This window comes from Bolinopsis microptera, chromosome 13 (genome assembly GCF_026151205.1).
Source record: "Bolinopsis microptera isolate Bmic1 chromosome 13, MBARI_Bmic_1.0, whole genome shotgun sequence".
Taxonomy (NCBI): Eukaryota; Metazoa; Ctenophora; class Tentaculata; order Lobata; family Bolinopsidae; genus Bolinopsis; species Bolinopsis microptera.
In genome coordinates this window covers 11345675-11364853 of record NC_087084.1, presented here as the reverse complement: position 1 = coordinate 11364853, position 19179 = coordinate 11345675, and the positions used below count along the sequence as shown (strand labels likewise).

General features: G+C 39.0%; 1 protein-coding gene across 1 annotated transcript in view; it reads left to right on the top strand.

Annotated features, from left to right (window-relative positions):
- The first annotated feature begins 779 nt into the window (after positions 1–779).
- The window catches only part of LOC134825209 (collagen alpha-1(IV) chain-like), a 32492-nt gene continuing 14092 nt past the window's right edge, over positions 780–19179 (top strand). The window contains exons 1-25 of the mRNA XM_063837360.1: positions 780–853; positions 1141–1266; positions 1736–1911; positions 2047–2170; positions 2420–2526; positions 2636–2810; positions 4423–4593; positions 4750–4857; positions 5027–5098; positions 5292–5417; positions 5550–5738; positions 5970–6153; positions 6269–6425; positions 7455–7652; positions 7818–8025; positions 8140–8315; positions 8558–8701; positions 8876–9140; positions 9249–9424; positions 9698–9782; positions 9997–10166; positions 11106–11270; positions 11431–11655; positions 11989–12123; positions 18323–18451. Of these exons, the coding sequence (XP_063693430.1) occupies positions 4797–4857; positions 5027–5098; positions 5292–5417; positions 5550–5738; positions 5970–6153; positions 6269–6425; positions 7455–7652; positions 7818–8025; positions 8140–8315; positions 8558–8701; positions 8876–9140; positions 9249–9424; positions 9698–9782; positions 9997–10166; positions 11106–11270; positions 11431–11655; positions 11989–12123; positions 18323–18451 (2865 nt within the window). The 5' untranslated portion in view covers positions 780–853; positions 1141–1266; positions 1736–1911; ... (3 more) ...; positions 4423–4593; positions 4750–4796. The remainder of the gene's footprint in view (positions 854–1140; positions 1267–1735; positions 1912–2046; positions 2171–2419; positions 2527–2635; positions 2811–4422; positions 4594–4749; positions 4858–5026; positions 5099–5291; positions 5418–5549; positions 5739–5969; positions 6154–6268; positions 6426–7454; positions 7653–7817; positions 8026–8139; positions 8316–8557; positions 8702–8875; positions 9141–9248; positions 9425–9697; positions 9783–9996; positions 10167–11105; positions 11271–11430; positions 11656–11988; positions 12124–18322; positions 18452–19179) is intronic.

Genomic DNA, 19179 nt, shown 5'->3' with positions numbered 1-19179 from the left:
GCCAGGTGTTTTTTAATTAATACTTTTACTAAATTATTCATTGAAATGGTGTTTTTTAATTAATACTCTTACTAAATTGTTTATTGAAATGGTAAATTGTTTATTGAAATGGTTTCGTTCATTGAACCCATTTTGTACAATACACTAGGTGATAAGCCTCAATATCTCAGGAGAGGCAGGAGCTGAGGGAGCACCCGGTGAGATGGATCAGCAGGACCAGATGGAGAGAAAGGACCTCTTGGACCTGTCGGAGAGCTAGGACCACAAGGAGCATCTGGTGAACCCGGACCTTCCGGTGAAGTCGGAGATGAGGGACCTAAGGGTAAGTGGAAATAACTGCGGACTTACGACTTACGCTATCCTTTTATTCAAACAGCCATGATAGGTTTGGAATTTTATCAGGCCAATACCTATTCAATTAATCTTAACCTCAAAATTAAAATATTGGTATTATGAAATTCACAAGCTACGTTCAAAACAGGATTACTCGGAGAGGAAGGAGCTAAAGGAGAGAAAGGACCTCAAGGACTTAAAGGACCAAAGGGTCTAGATGGTCTACCCGGCCGAGATGGTTCCGGTGGAGACTCAGGTGCGCAGTTTATGCTTTCTTTACTCGCATCCAGCTCTCTGTGGAAGCAAATAAAAGAAAATGTATTGTATTCACTGGAAAATGTGGAGATTAAACATTCGATTAATCTAAAATAACTGCTGCACCAGATCCACAATCTGCTAAATGGTTTAAATCATGTGAAAACTGTGATCTAATAGTTGTGTTCTAGGAGGCTCTGGTGACTTGAAGGAGGAAAGCTGGAGAAGGGAGAACCTGGACCTACTGGAGCAAAGGGAGCACCAGGTAGGTTTATTACTTGAAAACTGGCTTTTTACCTGGCTTTAAGCTGGCGTTAAATTGGCTTACATGTTGAAAACTTGATTTTGTTCATCTGCATTAGATAAAAGGCTCGTGTATAAGCCTACCTGAATTTTTTAATATTGTTGGTAATTAGGTAATGTGGTTATTACAAAGTCGTTTTATTGTCTATTTACAGTTGTTTACGGCAGCTATTTTCAGTCGATGACAAATGCATATTCCTGTATTAAACATTTTAAAGCACAAGAACGCATATAACACCCTACACCCAGGTGCTGCTGCAGCCAAAGGAGGCCCAGGAGATCAAGGAGCCCAAGGAGATCAAGGACCTGCCGGAGCTGATGCTGCAGATGGTGAAGATGGAGGACCAGGAGCCAAAGGACCCGGCGGATCAAAAGGTTTTTATAGAATCCGGCATTGAAATACTCGAGGGGAAATAAATTATAAAACACATTTATTTTGACTATAAAGTGGACAGACCAATCATTATTTTTATGGTACGGCACCAGCCAGTCGGGCACGTGGTCACCGAGTGACGCAGTCACGAGGTGTAGTCAGCTGATAGATAACGTGACCAATATTAGCCAGCGAGAAGGGCTGGATTTCATGCTTAAGCAAAATTAGATTCACAGCTCACAATTTTGAGTCTTGTGCCGTACCATAAGCAATTTATAGAACTCCTGACAAAACTCGTGCCTTCGGCACTCGTTTGGTCAGGAGTTCTATAACTTACCATATTTCTTGCGTGTCTGACGTCTCCCCGTCAGTATTGGATTAATATCAATGATTGTAAAGATAAAGTTGATTCTATAGCAAGGAGTTGAATTTTATGACTAAACACTTCTCTTACAACCGTACTTTTACAAGGTGATCCTGGACCTCAGGGATCAGTAGGAGAGCCAGGAAGCCAAGGACCACAAGGAGCTGAAGGAGAGAAAGGACCTGATGGAGAGGATGGTGCTGACGGTGCTGATGGTTCCAAAGGCGAACAAGGACCTCAGGGAGAAGCTACCACTGGAGCCGCTGGAGAACCTGGAGATAAGGTACGTGCATGAGAGAAGTTCAATATTTAGAAAAGGGTAAACATATTTTAAAATCCTGTTTTTGTGTTTGATTGAATTAAAAATTATCCTATTGACACTGCTCATGGCACAGAACTCAGCGTCTTTCTGTTTCAGGGACCCAAAGGCGAGGTAGGAGCAGTAGGAGAGCCCGGACCAGATGGTGTTACCCCCGACTCTGCCCCACCTGGTGAACCTGGTGTCAGCGAGAGTGGAGAGGACGGTGCTAAGGGACAACCTGGTATGATATTGATCCTGCAGCGAATATACATTTTATTTTTTATGTATTTCCATAATTTGGAAGCTTATTAACTATTTAGCGAAATATTGATTGTTAACTATTAGCCTGGAGGGTATTTGTTTTAAAACATATAAGAGATACGAGAAGTTTATTTTAGCAGGATCTTTCAAAATACATGTGTAAATCGTCTTCAGCTAGGTTATTGACTATAGGTATCTTGATTTGTTGTGACATGGTTTTTGTTCTCAGGAGACAAAGGTGATCTAGGAGCCCAAGGACCACAGGGAGCTGAAGGAGCAGCAGGAGAGAAAGGACCTGATGGAGAGGATGGTGCTGACGGTGCTGATGGTATTGATGTAAGTGTCAGGGTTTATTTACACTTTTCTTTCCTTTAAGTTCTACCAATGCAAATAAAATTATATTTTAAAATATATCGAAACATCTGACGCCATTGTTTCAATGAAGGTGCTAGAAGCTGGACCACAAGGTCCACAAGGTGAGCAAGGAGCAAAGGGTGAGCCCGGTAGCGACGGTCTTGACGGAGCCGATGGAGTTGATGGAGTTGATGGAGGAGAAGGACTTCCAGGTGATGTTGGCCCCCAAGGCGAGAAGGGAGAACAAGGTCCTCAAGGAGAAGAAGGTAGGCTAAAATGTTATATTTGGAATTTTAACGTGGTCTCTGTTTGAAAATGAATTTTGATTATAACAATATTATAATCTTTTTATTTGGTATCCGCTTACGAGCTATTTGTTGATTTTCCGTTAAAAGTATATTGAATCTATGCGGAATTTGTGTTGATTTTATGTTGACTTCTTGTTTAGTTCATGTTCAAATTATATCGGCAACTGTGGACTTATAAGCTTTAATACTAGGATAGCAATTAGCAGTTAAATCCTTGTGAGAACGCTGTTTGCTTGTTTGCTTGTTCACATTTACTATTATACTACAATAAGCAATTTAATTAACATGAAACGCTGTTAGCCTGTTTGCTTTAACAACTATTTTAAGCCATTTCATTAACACAAAAAGCTGTTCGCTTTAACTATACTACAATACGCAATTTAATTAACATAAAACTCTGGTTGCCTGTTTGCTAATACTACAATAACTTTCCTTTGTGTCACCTGACAATTCTATCCGTCAGCGTTGAATGTTTAAAACTGATTGTTTTAGTAATTCTATATCATTTTAACATCATGTCACGTGACTACCATATAAGGAGTGCCACACTTCATGATTAATACATAATATCATTTTATTCCATTCACCCCACTGAATTGATTTTAGCTGCTAATTCGCCTGACAATGGTAAAAGACTACACCATTGATATTTAAGCAGCTTCTTTCATTCAAATTTCTGATCGTTTCTGAATAGACTCAGTGAAGACAGATTCTAATGGAAATAAATAAAAATTTCCATTAAAATCTGTCTTCACTGAGTCTATTCAGAAACAATTAGAAATTTGAATGAAAGAAACATCAAATCATGAGACTCAATAACACTACACGAATCCACCAGATTTAAGCAGCGTTTAAATAATCGTGCTGATCACCTTCAGACATGAAATTTGCTGCATCAGTTTCCATGAGTTGAAATTCATTCTTTAGAGAGCTAAAGTAAGGTGTTCTCAATCAGCTGGAACTGCTTATCATCTCATATAGTCATATTACTGTTATCCCACCACAGTTATCTTACAAAGCTTTATCGTCATTATTTAAGATTTTCCAAACCTATAAAGCTATAATTAGCCGCTGCCTCTTTTCTATGTTAGTTAATCTATTCTATTAAATTATGCTGCAAACTTTGTAGATAGCATTAATTTAATTCATATTGATCTATATGCTGGTTTTAAATGTGCTGCATGCATTAAATTTTAAACAAAATATTAACAAGTGTGATTTACATCTATTTCGTTTCGTATGGACGAATTGATTAAATTTGACGGTGTTATATTTTATTTAAACTTTACAGAATTTATGTTAACACTAAAATAATGTTCTGATCAGAAGACAAGGTTCAAACTACCTTTAAACATTTAGAAATGCTTCAAGCATCATCTGTCAAACTTGTTCATGATCAGAACATCATGAAAGCAATCATCTCAATGTCATTTAATTATGCAACTATAGCATAATCATTACTCGCTGTGAACTGCGCTGAAATGTGATGTTGGATGATTACTACCCGATCCTGCTGACCTCAGTGTGCCGCATGTCGGTGCTTCTCACGCTAACAAACAAGCTCCTCCAGGTCCTAAGGGTCCTGAAGGTGAGCCAGGACTTGCTGGAGAGCCTGGAGAAGATGGTGCTAACGGTGCTGATGGTAACCCCGGTGCTGATGGTGAGAATGGCGAGGATGGTGAGAATGGTGCTGATGGAGCAATTGGTGAAGCTGGAGCTGATGGAGCACCTGGCAACAACGGTTAGAATTTCAATTGACTTACGAGTTTCTGTATATTCAGTAATTTGTACACATCAGGTGGATTGTTAAAGGGTGTTGAATAGATGCCATGGTTCATGTTATTTCCATCGTGATAATGTTTCTCACTGGACTTGAATTGTAACTCATTTCTTCCAGGAGCTAAGGGTGAACGTGGAGAGTTCGGTCATGATGGTGAACGAGGAATGGATGGAGCACCGGGAGAACCCGGAGCTGAGGGACCCGCTGGAGCCGCCGGCAGCGACGGTTCGTTATATTATTCTTTTCGATATTTTTGGCATTTTGTAAACGTTTAGGCACGGAAATAATTTCCAAAATTGATTTATATGTTTAATTAGGTCCCTCGTAATTCATATAAAGATATAAAACAACTTTCCTCTAATCTGGATACCAATGTGAAAGTCAATAACCACAGGTAGTGATGGTGAACCAGGAGATCAAGGAGATCAGGGAGAACAAGGAGCCGATGGTGATGACGGTGACCAAGGTTAGGAACAAAAACTTTACTTTTTAAATGGTTATTCCAAAAGTTCAGTCTCTACTCATTGTTTGTTTCTCTTTTAAAATTGCTTATTATTTGTTTGCTGATACGGCTATGGTTCGTTTCAAATCTAAATGTTGATTGTTATAAACATGCCACACTTTTCCAGATTATTTACAGTGATTAATACTCGCTTCAGGTGCCCCCGGTGAAGACGGAGTTAACGGTCTGGACGGAAATCCTGGTGATAATGGTGCTGATGGAGCTCCTGGTGCACAGGGTGCAGTTGGAGAGCCTGGTGCAGAGGGTGCTGAGGGTCCCAAGGGTAAGTGCTCAAATAAATTTAACAGTTACTGTTTGTATTTAACCTGAGACTGGATAACGACGGGGACTTTTTAAAATTAACTAGCTTGAAGCAGCTATAATTTACCAATCCATTTATGATGCTATTATCCAGGTGAGGATGGTCTCGATGGCAATAATGGAACTGACGGATTGGACGGTCTACCTGGATTACCTGGTGATCAAGGACCCCCCGGAATCCCCGGCGATTACGGTTCCCCTGGAGCACCTGGTGAACAAGGAGCTTACGGAGATGCTGGTGTCGACGGTCTTGATGGTGCTGATGGAGCTAATGGAAATCCAGGCAAGTATTTTGGATGCAGGTCTCTGGGGCATATTTTTAATTCAGACCCGATATTCAAACGATAATCTCAGAATATCGTGTTACTGTAATGCCTGTTTGATCAGCTGAAATGCACTGTTTCATTAATTGTACAATGAACCTGTTCCTACCATAATGTGAAAGCAGATAACATGACCACGAGCTGTAACCATTCCCGCTAAAAGTACTGACGGTATCAAATCTGTTCATTAGGAGCTGACGGAAACCCCGGAGGCGCTGGAGAAGCTGGGGAACCAGGAGTGAAGGGACCTCAGGGAGCTGCTGGAGCCAATGGAGAACCTGGACATGACGGTATTGATGGAGATGATGGTCTCGAGGGAGAAACTGGTGAATTTGGAGTTGACGGTGCTAAGGGAGAAGTTGGTCCACCTGGAGAGTAAGTAAACTATTTTTATAGTTTTAAAAACAAATTTAAATTCTTGATGACCTAACTTTATTCATGAACCTTAAATAAAACTTGGTTATCGTTAAATGATCAGCCAATTCTCCAGATCTGGTCAAACAAGTGATGTCAAAGGAGATCAAGGAGAACCCGGACCTCAAGGAGAAGAAGGCCCAATTGGAATAATCGGAGAAAAGGGAGAACAGGGTCCTCAGGGAGAATCTGGTCCTGATGTCACCGGTCCCACGGGTGAAGCTGGCGTGGAAGTGAGTACAGATCGACAAAAGAATTTGCTGTTTCCACTTATTGCTTACCTTATCGGACCTTATTTGGACGGACATTACGTGAACGGACATAATTATGAACGAACATTAATATGAACGCTCGAAGGCATTCAAAACCATCAAAAAACCGAATTTTTTCAATTTTGTTGACGTTTTTAAATTTCAGCAAATGCTTTTTAAATCCATTTTTATACAGTAAGTAAGAAAAGCTGTCATTGAGCAGTAAAAATGTTAAAATATGTGTACTCGATCAGTGTCTAATATCACATATCATCTTCATCAAATGGGTTTTCGTGCATGAAATAGTCCATGTTTAAAGCATCAGTGATTTCCAGCTTTAAGTTTATGGAAACCTTTTTTATCAAACTACCCCGGTCCTGCATTTCAGTGTTAACTTTTACAAGCCATTCGGCGTGAAGTGGTTTTATCTTAGACAACTTAAGGTTAACCTTAACATCACGTGGAGCTTTGCTAGCACTGTTTCATTACCGCCCCGAGTAATATGAACTATAACAACGTCGGGCAATGTCCTTGGAAACACGATTTACCGTAATACTAATATCTAGAGGCTGGAACAAGTTTGTCATGTTGGCGGGGACTAGTTCATGAACTATGTTGTTGAGTGCCATAATTTTGTTGACTTTTTTCCGCCAAGTGACCCTTGAAAATATCATATACTAGCAGAGTTTTCTGTGCCTCCGGCAGACCAAAGAGAACCTTTCCATCGTTAACTTACGGCACAATAAAGTTCTCAAAGTTGTCATATTCTGGACAAAAAGTTCGAAATGAAAAAATTTTTGAAAAAATTTCAACGGACTTTAACTTGGACGGACATTAATTGAACGGACTTTATTTGAACGGACATTAAAATGAACGCTAGGGCCTCCAGCGTTCAAGTAATGTCCGTCCAAATAAGGTCCGATAAGGTAATCAAACTTGTGTAAAGTTGTGAAAACATCGACGCTCAGTTATTTACTGAACTCATTTTTTTCTACTGACTTTAAAATACAGGGAGAAAAAGGACCTGACGGAGAAGATGGAGCCCCAGGAGGTAAGGGAGGTGTCGGACCAAAGGGTGGACAAGGTGCCCCTGGAGAGGCCGGAGCTGCTGGAGAGCCCGGAGATGACGGAGTTGCTGGAGACAAAGGACCCAATGGTCTGGATGGCGCTGATGGACCTGCTGGACCCGCTGGAGATGCCGGAGCTAAAGTAAGTAAACCTAATTATTTTTTGGTCTGTACTTATTTTTGGTTGATCCGGCAAAAGTACAGATATGATTAATTCAGCTTACTAAACAGTTATTGCCGCATTAAGGTGAATAATGTGGTTGTGGAACACAAAAGTTGGCATATCCACTTAATTAATTTTCTGCAGGGTGTAATTGGAGTTCCCGGTGAACAAGGACCTGAAGGAATACCCGGTGATGACGGTCTAGATGGCCTTGACGGAGCTGACGGTGAACAAGGAGAAACCGGACCTGAAGGTCCCCTGGGACCTAAAGGAGAAGTAGGACCTAGTGGAGAACCTGGTGCCCCTGGCGCAAATGGAGAAGAGGGAGATCAAGGAGAACCTGGAGCTCAAGGTAATACTTAGCATTTATCATAATGTGATCGTTTATTTAACTAAGACAAAGAATCCGTTTGTATATAAGTCTAGCAGAAGCTTTATACCCACCACCTGTATCCTTTGTGCTCAGGTCAACAAGGAGACGTAGGAGACAAAGGAGAACCAGGACTTGATGCTGATGACGGTCAAGAGGGAGAAGAAGGACCAGATGGTATTAAGGGACTGGCTGGAGATTCTGGAGTATTGGGAGAGAAAGGAGATCCTGGTGAAGCTCCCGATCCACTCCACGCTCCAGCGGGTGACCAAGTAAGTACACATTAAACTTGAGTAGAAGCACAATCATTAACGGTACCATAAAATGGTCAGCGAAATCTCCAAAAACTGTTCGAATCGAATAGGAGAAAAAAATCAAACCCAGTATCTTGAAATAGTATGTTTGTTTACATATTGCAATGTTAATTTCAATGGGTCAGTTTCATTGAAATATAATTCTCTACTTGATACTATGATGTTAAATGCATCTAAATTGACTAACACCCATGTTTTAGGGTGAGTCTGGTGAACAAGGAGAACCAGGTGATGCTGGAGCCGATGGCAACCCAGGAAGTGACGGTAATGTTGGTGCTATTGGAGAGCCCGGTGCAAATGGTGCTAAGGGTCTACCCGGCGTTCCCGGATCTGATGGAGCCAAGGTATTGACTTTTAGTGGTTCTTCTCACTTTAACATTGATTGTACTTAAGTTGTACAAGTTTTTTATAGTTTAATGCAATTATTCCATGGCATTTGAGCAGTATTTGATCAGAACAGAGCGTTTAGACATTTATGTTTCTGCATAATGTATGTATAACGTGATGCGCTTTTTCAGGGAGATCAAGGTGACCAAGGAGATGAAGGTGTTGTAGGCGAAAAAGGTGATGTAGGCGCTGATGGAGAAAAAGGTGCCCAAGGACCAAAAGGACCCGATGGAGATCAAGGAGACGAGGGAGCTCAAGGAGACGAGGGAGATCAAGGAGACGAGGGAGAACAAGGACCACAGGGAGAAATAGGAGACCAAGGACCAGATGGAGAACCAGGAACTAATGGAAGTGATGGCCTCCCTGGTGAAGATGGAGTACTTTTCATCGCTAAAGGTAAAATTACTTCATTACTAAATTAAAATGCAGTTTTCAAATGGTAATATCAACTTTAATTGACTGCATATCTCCACCGGAAGCTGTACTAAAAGTGCCACATCCCAGGAGCCCATCAAAAGGGTCCAGATGGAGATTCAGGTCTCCCCGGATTACCCGGTTCCAAGGGAGAACCAGGAGAACAGGGAGATGGTGGTGAACCTGGTGATCAAGGTGACCAAGGACAACCTGGATTCCCTGGAACTTCTGGAGATAAGGGAGAATCTGGTGCCAAGGGAGAAGCTGTAAGTCTTTATGATCATGTATGATGTCTGAGTTTTGTTCACATGTAACCGGTAACGTGATGAAACAATTGCCCTTAACTTACTCTTAACTGTGGAAGCACTAGCTTCGACTTTACGGAGAAGTTCTACTTAACAACTAGCAATCATCAAACATTTTTTTCACTCCGTCTGATCGTAAACACTTAATCCCCAGTGATAAACTACCACATCCATATTCGGCTTTGTTAAGGTTACTCTTGATCAATCTCAAGTATCTGCATTCTGTTTTTTCAGGGTAATGATGGAGCGCCCGGAGAAGCAGGAAATAAGGGAGTTCCCGGTGCCACCCACAAGGGAGAACCAGGACAAGATACCATAGGTTTTAATAATAACATTCCATCATTCTGACAAATCATTTATAATTTTATTTCTCTTTAACTTGTGGCTTTGAATTCTAATGATTTTCTGAGTTGCTGGGACGAATAACAAATTTTCTCGTCAGTTATAGTACTTTTATTACTGCCTGATATTAAGTATTTACCATCGGATCAATGACCGTATTTTTAATCATGTTTACAAGATAACCTGTTTAGGATCTGACGGTATTGACGGTGATAACGGTATCGACGGAGCTAAAGGTGCCGATGGTGTTCCCGGAGAGGAAGGACCCAAAGGTATTGCAGGAAACCCTGGAGAGCCTGGTGAAGTTGGTGAACCTGGCGAACCTGGTGAGGTTGGAGGTGAAGGAGTAGTGGGACCTGAGGTCAGTTACTTGCTAGCTTTATCTCGTTATTTGCTACATGGAACGTCTGGGCTTACAATATAGCAATTTTTCATGTTTAAGATTTGTAACTTTACTTATGGCAGACTGTTACTTCTCACTCAAGAGTCATGAGATCTGTCGCCAATATTGTTTAATCCAATCGGTGAAGTCAACGCCCTTTCAATATGGCTCATCACCGTTCTGGGGAATATGATAGAAACTACATTTTAACATATTGCAACCGAATTTAATAATTTGAAAACGTATCATTAGGCTTTGTTGCAAATATCCGAATACAATCCTGTGCATGATTTGCTGTAGCCTATTGTTGCTGCGGCTTCAACATTTTAATCTGTGCGAGACTAAGCCTGGACAGTAATTAGGTCAATAGACTACTATCAACAATGTTCGTTCTTTTTGGACATGAACTTTTGGTGATTTAGTTATCGGACAGCCGAGTTAGCTGCCACAATAAGAGAACCTAGTCTATTTACACTTTTACAGCCACTGTAGGCTCCGGTCAAACAATATCATCCCAGCTTGACTTAAAATTTTAGTTTGTGCCTGAAGAGTGAAAATAAATGTCATAAAATACGCTTAGGAATCAACCGGTCTATAATTTTGGTTGCCGGACCAGAAACGTCGGATATCAATCTCATTTCCGGTTAACCGGATTTTGATAATATCATTAGGATGTTTAATCAATTATCAATTATGGTACGAAAAGTTAAAGCCAACTAATTTTTTCATTTGAAAAAAAAACATGATCTCGCACATGATCCGAGATTTCGAGATCAATAACCAGAGATCGGATCTCATTACCTTTTATTGGCCCCTCAGTGACGGTTATTGGTATGGAAGAATATTATTTGGCCCATAAATCCTAACCTGTTTCCTAGATAAGTCGTATATCTGTATATATAATACTCGACTTTTTAGGGACCAAAGGGAGACGTTGGAGATATTGGAATCGTCGGTCTGCCAGGAGATGAGGGAGCCAAGGGACCCGTGGGAGAAGCTAACTACGTCAAGGGAGAACACGGAGACAAGGGAACCAAGGGAAACAAAGGAAAATACTGGGAGGAGATGCCAATTGAGCCTCAGGTAATATTTCGTGTTGAATTATCCTAACACTAAATGTTTACAAAGTTGTAATTATATCTGAGACCAGTTTCTTAAAATTGTATTACCTTACTAAAGGAGTCATGTGATGAATGGTGGAATTACTGTAACGAACCCTCCACTTTATCACTATTCATTTCAGGTTTCCGATGGCAAGCCAGAAGATCCTCTCGTTGTTGAAATCGTAACCTTCTTTGAAGAGAACAAAGAGCTTCTAGGTCTTGATACTGGCGAGAAGGGAGATATTGGTGATTTCGGAGAAAAGGGACAGCCGAACTATGAAGCTGGAGAGGACGGTTTGAATGGTACGGATGGTGCTGATGGTGCTGATGGTCATCCAGGTCTTCCTGGAGCTTCTGGTAACAAGGTTAGTAATTATACTCTGCTTAGTTGATAAGTGTAACTAGTTATGAACTTTGATACTAGCAGGATAAGTAAGGTACTAATTTTGAAAGAATATTCTTTTGTTTTGAATAAAAGTCATGTCACTGTCCTACGAATATCCAAACCCATTAAATTTTAAATTCGATCGCAAAATGAAAATGATGAAAATTCACACGAAAACCGCCTCAAAGGTATTTTGTTGACATCATAAACGTCTGAAAACTCTAGAAAATTGTTTATAAACATTAAACATCCAGAAGTAGTCCTAGTCGAATATAAAGGTAACGCGACTTAGTGTTCAAAAAGACATTTACAGGGAGAAGCAGGAGCACCAGGTGCGCCAGGTGATGAAGGAATCACTGGTGACCAAGGACCCGATGGAAACCCAGGAAATCCTGGAGAGAAAGGCAACTCAGGAGTCAATGGTATCCATGGTGATCAAGGACCCAAGGTAAGGAAAGATTGCCATAGTATTGCTCGAATATTCTTCTTTATATAATGTTGATTTTTTAAGTTTTCGATTAAACTTTAACTTTGCTCTTTCTTTTTACGGCTTTTGACAGAAATGATTTTTCTCTCTTTTTGGCATCTTTCGCTTTTTCTTCCTCGGTCATTCTTTTTCCATTAAAGGAAGGATCCCTTTCAAAAATCTTTTTTTTGTTATTTTCTTTAATCGCAGCAGCAATCTCAGCCGAATTCATTCTTACCACACTTGGCCTTTGAACAGCATAAACGCCATTTATCACGGACGGTCTTCTTGATCTATTAACTTTGACTTCCACATTCTCGTCCGGAACGATTATCTCACTGAGCTTCCGAGTGACTTTTACAGAATATTTCTCTTCGGGCAGGTCGTAGTTTCGCGGTCCACCTTTAATTTCCCGTTCCTCTACGTCAGGTTCACTAGTAGACCCGCTCTTCACAGCCACTGATGATCTCTTTTTCAAAGCTTTTGTCTCAGTTTTACGACTATTTTTTGGGGCACAATCTGGGGTGTTTCCGCGTGATATTTTATTCGCTGTGACCAGGCAACTATTTTCAAGACATGACGGATCCTTGCAACAGTTGAAGAGCATCATGATGGTATCTCCTATCTGGGAGAATTTATAATTGTAGAATAAACAATAGTTAAACTATTTTCCTGGCGCTTTGTAGTTGCGCTAAAAATAATATTTTATTTTAAAATACAATTTATATTAAAGGATGAATAATAGAATTAATATACAATTCATTCTGAGAATATATTGCGAAAAACCGAATCAAATTGCAACACCGTTATTCCCAAAGTAATTGGTCAATAGAGGTCAAATAGACCGTGGTGAGTGGCAGTCATGCCATTCAACTCGATTAAAAACATTTTTTGAAGGAATTCTTCAGCAACTCAGCTGTCTAGATGGACAATAGCATATGAAGTGTTATGGCAAAACCAGATTGCCCATATTACTTTACCCTTTGTATTGATTGTCTTCCAATAATCTTTTGATCAAAATCTAAACTTGGGCAGAGTGAACCGGCGACGATTGCCAGTGTCCAATCGAAAGAAAACGATATCAATTTAAATTACCGTGGGCTAGTGCTTCTAGGTGCTCAATGCTCAGAAAGAATATACAAATGCTCTGAGTGTCCTAAACATCCCTCATATATATTTCTTAAATGAGTGACGAAATTTACCTGGTGGTACTATTTAAAGAAAAAGCCATTACTTAATACTTATGTATATAATACCTTATCGGTCAAAATTATCACGGGCATTGCTTTCATGCTGAAGACTTAAGCGTAAATAATTAAGTCCGTGAAAATAATGTCTGTGGCATTAAGGTCCGTAAATAATAAATTCCGGTAATTATTTCCAATAATTTTATTGTGTGTGTCCCTACATATGAGTAGATATGTGTGTAGCCGATTACTATATTACTATTAATTTATTAGTATACTAGGACAAATATAATTACTCCTCAGTCATATTCTAGAGTTGAGAGTTCAGAAAAAGAACCAAAAAAGAACCAAAAATGTTTACAAATTTTTGGACACATGTCTGTGAAAAACTTTTCCGTGTAAAACTTGTCCGTGACAATTATGTCCGTGACAATTATGTCCGTGACAATTATGTCCGTGACAATTATGTCCGTGACAATTATGTCCGTGACAATTATGTCCGTGACAATAAAGTCCGTGACAATTATGTCCGTGACAATTATTTCCGTGACAATTATGTCCGTGACAATTATGTCCGTGACAATTATGTCCGTGACAATTATGTCCTTGACAATTATGTCCGTGACAATTATGTCCGTGACAATTATGTCCGTGATAATTATGTCCGTGACAATTATGTCCGTGACAATTATGTCCGTGATAATTATGTCCGTGACAATTATGTCCGTGACAATTATGTCCGTGAAAATTATGTCCGATAAGGTAGTTATCTTATCAACTGGCCATTCGGAAATTTTATCAAACACGACAGCAAGGGGCCATGTTAACTTTGTTACATGTTTATATATATAGTATGACAAATTCAAAGTCTCACAGCCGGCCGAATTTAAACAATATGTTATTGTAAATACCTAACACAATATTTGACACAAAACAAAACTCAAAATGACTGACTGTACTAGACGACGCTATCATATCAATATATAGATTATTGTCTGTTCAACTGTGACTACTTCAAATAAACATGAACATCATCCTTGACGAAGAGCTTGAAAACAATGGTGCTATATTTAAATCGAACTTTTTATTCGATTCAACTGTCTGATATGAGTTTGTCTGAAAGAGGTCGGCTTCATTCTCTTATCGAGCTTCTCGGAATGCAATTGTACTAGGGCATAGTCTTTTGGGATAAACGAGCAAGAGTCCTTTGTTGAATATGATATTAATTTAATTTAATTAATACTAAACTAAATCGGTCGCTTGAAATTGTTGTGAAAAGGCACAAAGGGTGTAAAATTAGCTTTTGTCGATGTATTTTTGGATGCTGATTCAGAATCAATCCAAGTCGTAGGGTAAAAATGCTCTCCTGAAGAGCAACGGGCAAAACAAAACTGTTTCGACAAACAGCAAATTCTATTGTGTAACTGTAAGGTTGTGGTTAGAAGTGGACATAATTATTTTTGCTCATAACCCGTGACCGCCCAAAATGTGCAAAAAAATGCGAAAATTGTTGGTGATTTTTTAATAAGTGTTTTACTCTTTTTTTGAACTCTAGAATGTGCAACTAAGGAGTGATTTATTTGTCCTAGTATACTAATAAACTAATATAGTAATCGGCTACACACATATCTACGCATATGTAGAGACACACACTAAAATTAATGGAAATAATTACCAGACTTTATTATTTACGGACCTTATAGTTACTAGCAGGAACCCGTCTTACTATAAAGTGGTGTCAAGACTCAAGAGACTAAAATAATTATTACCTATTTAATTCGCGTTTTTTTTATATATAGTAAGATAATGCCACAGACATTATTTTCACGGATTTAATTGTTCATACTAAGGTCTTCAGCGTGAAAGTTATGTACGCGATAATTATTACCGATAAGGTAAGTTTAAAGTTAGCTTTATGGTTAGGGTTAAGATTGGGGTCGAGTATTTGTAATTAATTCTTTAATCCTATGAATTAATTTTGCATAAAATTCAATATAAATCGTATTTGACTTTACACTATTTATTAAATTTAAGACTGGAGGCCAATAAAAAATTTGGCGACCAATTTCCAAATAATTCTGGCAAAAATGTTTTCTGCTTTTATTTCTCTACTCAGGATGTTACAGCACATTTTTTTTATAATTTTGTCAACCGCTTGATATCTTAACTGGTTGTAACATAATTGTAATCTATTTACAAAGATAAGAACGCAACAAGTAGCTAATTGCTCCTTCACGAATTAATCTACACATGTTTGAAACCGTACTAATCTATGATGAGAAGTTCGTACGGTACGTACTTTAAAATATGGCTGTACCGCACCGCGTACGTACTAATAAAATTGGTTATAAAGTACGATAAATGAGTTTTTGATGAAAGTCCAACTTTCGTGACATAATAATAACAGGAACACTACAGGAACACTACAGGAACGCAACACTTTAGTTGCGCTACGGGCAACTAAATTTAAACTTATGTCGCTGCATTCTTATTTCCATCATTAGAATTGTATGACTGTACAGTGTACGTACAGTGTACGCCATTGACTGGCACCAAAACCGTGGTTTGAAAATTGCATACATACCTGCAAATTTTACAACAATAGAAAAATAAGGTAAAAAACGGACATCATTTCTTTCAGAAAAATTTAATGAAAAACCTCGTACCGTACGTACTTTAGCCGGGTACGGTACGTACTTCTCATCTTAGGTACTTATCTATCCAGAACACTCTAAAGGTCACAAACTTAAAGTTTCGTGCAGTCAATAACAGAAGCAATCATCAGTGATGATTGCTTCTGTTATTGATTGCACTTTTAAAATTTTTGAACCTTGCTTTGTTTTCTTTGGAATTTTGTTTTTAAGATCTTTAAAAAATCTTAGCTAAATTTCGCAAGTTGAAAAATATTTATCGATAAAATTTAAAAACAATGGTTGAGATTGAAATATCAAAAAGTTACTCCTCTGAGCAAATTCAAATTATGAAATAATATGATTATGTTCTAGCAGCTAATCTGAGAATAAAATGAATCACCATCAAATCAGCACCATAAGACAAAATATAATGTTAAGTTGTTAAGGCGAATTTGTTTTAGATTAGAATTGAATGAAGGAAACATGCTAATTGAAATGACCCGGCCTACCTTCTTCGCGTGATGAACAAATTATGTTTCAGGTTTATTCATTCATTTTTACGGCTTGGCTAGAACAATGATCACGGTACGGATATCATACTTTGCATTGGGTTACTTAATTTGAAGTTATACATCAGAAATGTGAATATATGTGATCTTTGAGAGAGATCATGAGCCCCTCTAATGTGCTATTTTTTAACAAAAGGGCGCGGACAAGCTTTTAATTGGAGTCAAATGAGAGAGGTGTGAATGTGTGAACCTTCTGAGAACTAAGGTCTATACAATCTTCCATTCTTCTGTTGAATTGTGTTGTAGTAAGGTTGGTTATAGCGTGTTTTGTTATATATAGGAAAACGTAAGATTGTGTCATGGCTGGAACAGCGGAACTCAAAGAGATAAGACAAAATATGGTCGTAGAAAGTCTAACTATATATGGTAAAACGCTTCATAACCAACCAATTAGTAAGTATTGTATGAGAGGGACGAACTCAACGAGATAAGACGAACGAGCGACGTTCATGCGCATTCCAAAGCACATTCTTTAAGTTTGGGCCACATTCTGGAGTACATACTAGACGGCACGAGGGCACGTCGTTAAGCCGTAGTACATACATATTACATTACACTGGAGTTTACACAGTGTAATTTCCTCCAGTCTGCGCCGCATATGTTTATATAGGCGCGCGGCGCAGACTGGAGGAAATTACACTGTGTAAGCCAATCCAGTGTAATGTAATATGTATGTACTACGGCTTAAAGTTTAGATCGCGGTACCAGCTCCATCAGCATATACAGGGTGTCCTAAAAAATACTACTCAATAAGAGCCCCTCCTCATTTTCTCAGTTTTAACCCCTTGGTTCTAATCTCTTAATATGATTTTCTAAAGGGTCAGGAGATTTGTTAGGAGTCTCATATTATGAACTTGATGGGCAACATTTTGTTGATCTTGAAGATATCCTTACTATGTCAAGCTGTCAGTACACTCACCAAGGAACATTAAAACTAGAAAATCAACGACTCACATAAACAAGAATTGCGCCCGTTGTTTTGTTTTGGCGGACGCTAGATTTCCATTTCACATTTACTATAAATTTAAGTATAAGCTCCAATCAGCTCCCTTCAATCTTCATGATAATAATATTGATAAATTATGCATCAAATACGGGAAACACTTGAAATTCAGTTCAATTGCCGTAGAACTTAACTTGTATCTGTAATTCAAGAAATTATCAGCAAAGGTAAACTATACTCGTGTACACATCAATACACTATGCGTGCCACGTACAAATTGGGCGTATTACCTAATAGTAATATTATATATTACATGCATCATATACATTAAAACACAGTCGCGCCGCGCATTCATAGATCACAGGCTATCTATACATCACATCTCCGCAAGCAATCCTCGTGCGCGCGCAACTTTTTCGTTGCATGGTAACGGACGGAATGACATCATATTTAGACCCGCCTACTGCTATCTCCAAAATCCACGTTTTTCTGCAAAAACCTCCATTCGTAACCTTTCACTATTGCCTTTTTTCAAAAGGGTGAAAAGGAAAAAATTGCATAATTTATGCAAATTTGGCCTATCGTTCATTTTTGGGTTTCAGGCCTGCTGGGAAAATTACCATTTATGAGCACCTCTTGGAATTTTAAGCATCAACTGAGGTGTTGATGAGACAAAAAGGAACAGTTTGCAAAATTTAAAACAAAATTTACGACAAAAGCTTTTTTTCCTTTTGGCTCAGCGCTCCGAATGGTGGACGAGCCCATAATTTGAGGACTATTTCGGACAATTTTTGACATTTTTGAAATGAAGTATCTAAAATCACAGTAACTGATATGAACTGTTTTCAGGGAGGCGAAGGAAAGGAAGGCAAGTTCGGAGATGATGGTGATGCCGGAGCTTGTGGTTGCACAGTCCGAACTACTGGAAAGTGTAACTGTGATACTCACATCTTTGTTGTTCATAGTCAGACTGATGCGGTTAGTGGGTGTTTAATCATTGTTGCTTTTTTGATTAAGTACTTTTGAATCTGCAGTGTAAAATTTTTTTAAAAGTTGCAGAGAAAACTTTTAAAACACGCCATATCAACGCAGTAAAATCAAACAACCAACCAAAGCTTTCATCAAAACAATTGATCACTCCTATGAATACCCTTACTATTCCTACACTCCTACTCTCCTACACTCCTACTCTCATGAATACCCTTACTATTCCTACACTCCCACTTTCATGAATACCCTTACTATTCCCACACTTCCACTCTCATGAATACCCTTACTATTCCCACACTTCCACTCTCATGAATACCCTTACTATTCCCACACTTCCACTTTCATGGATACCCTTACTATTCCCACACTCCCACTCTAATGAATACCCTTACTATTCCTACACTCCCACTCTCATGAATACCCTTACTATTCCCGAACTCCCACTCTCATGAATACCCTTACTATTCCCACACTCCCACTCTCATGAATACCCTTACTATTCCTACACTCCCACTTTCATGAATACCCTTACTATTCCTACACTCCCACTCTCATGAATACCCTTACTATTCCCACACTCCCACTCTCATGAATACCCTTACTATTCCTACACTCCCACTCTCATGAATACCCTTACTATTCCCACACTCCCACTCTCATGAATACCCTTACTATTCCCACACCCCCACTCTCATGAATACCCTTACTATTCCCAC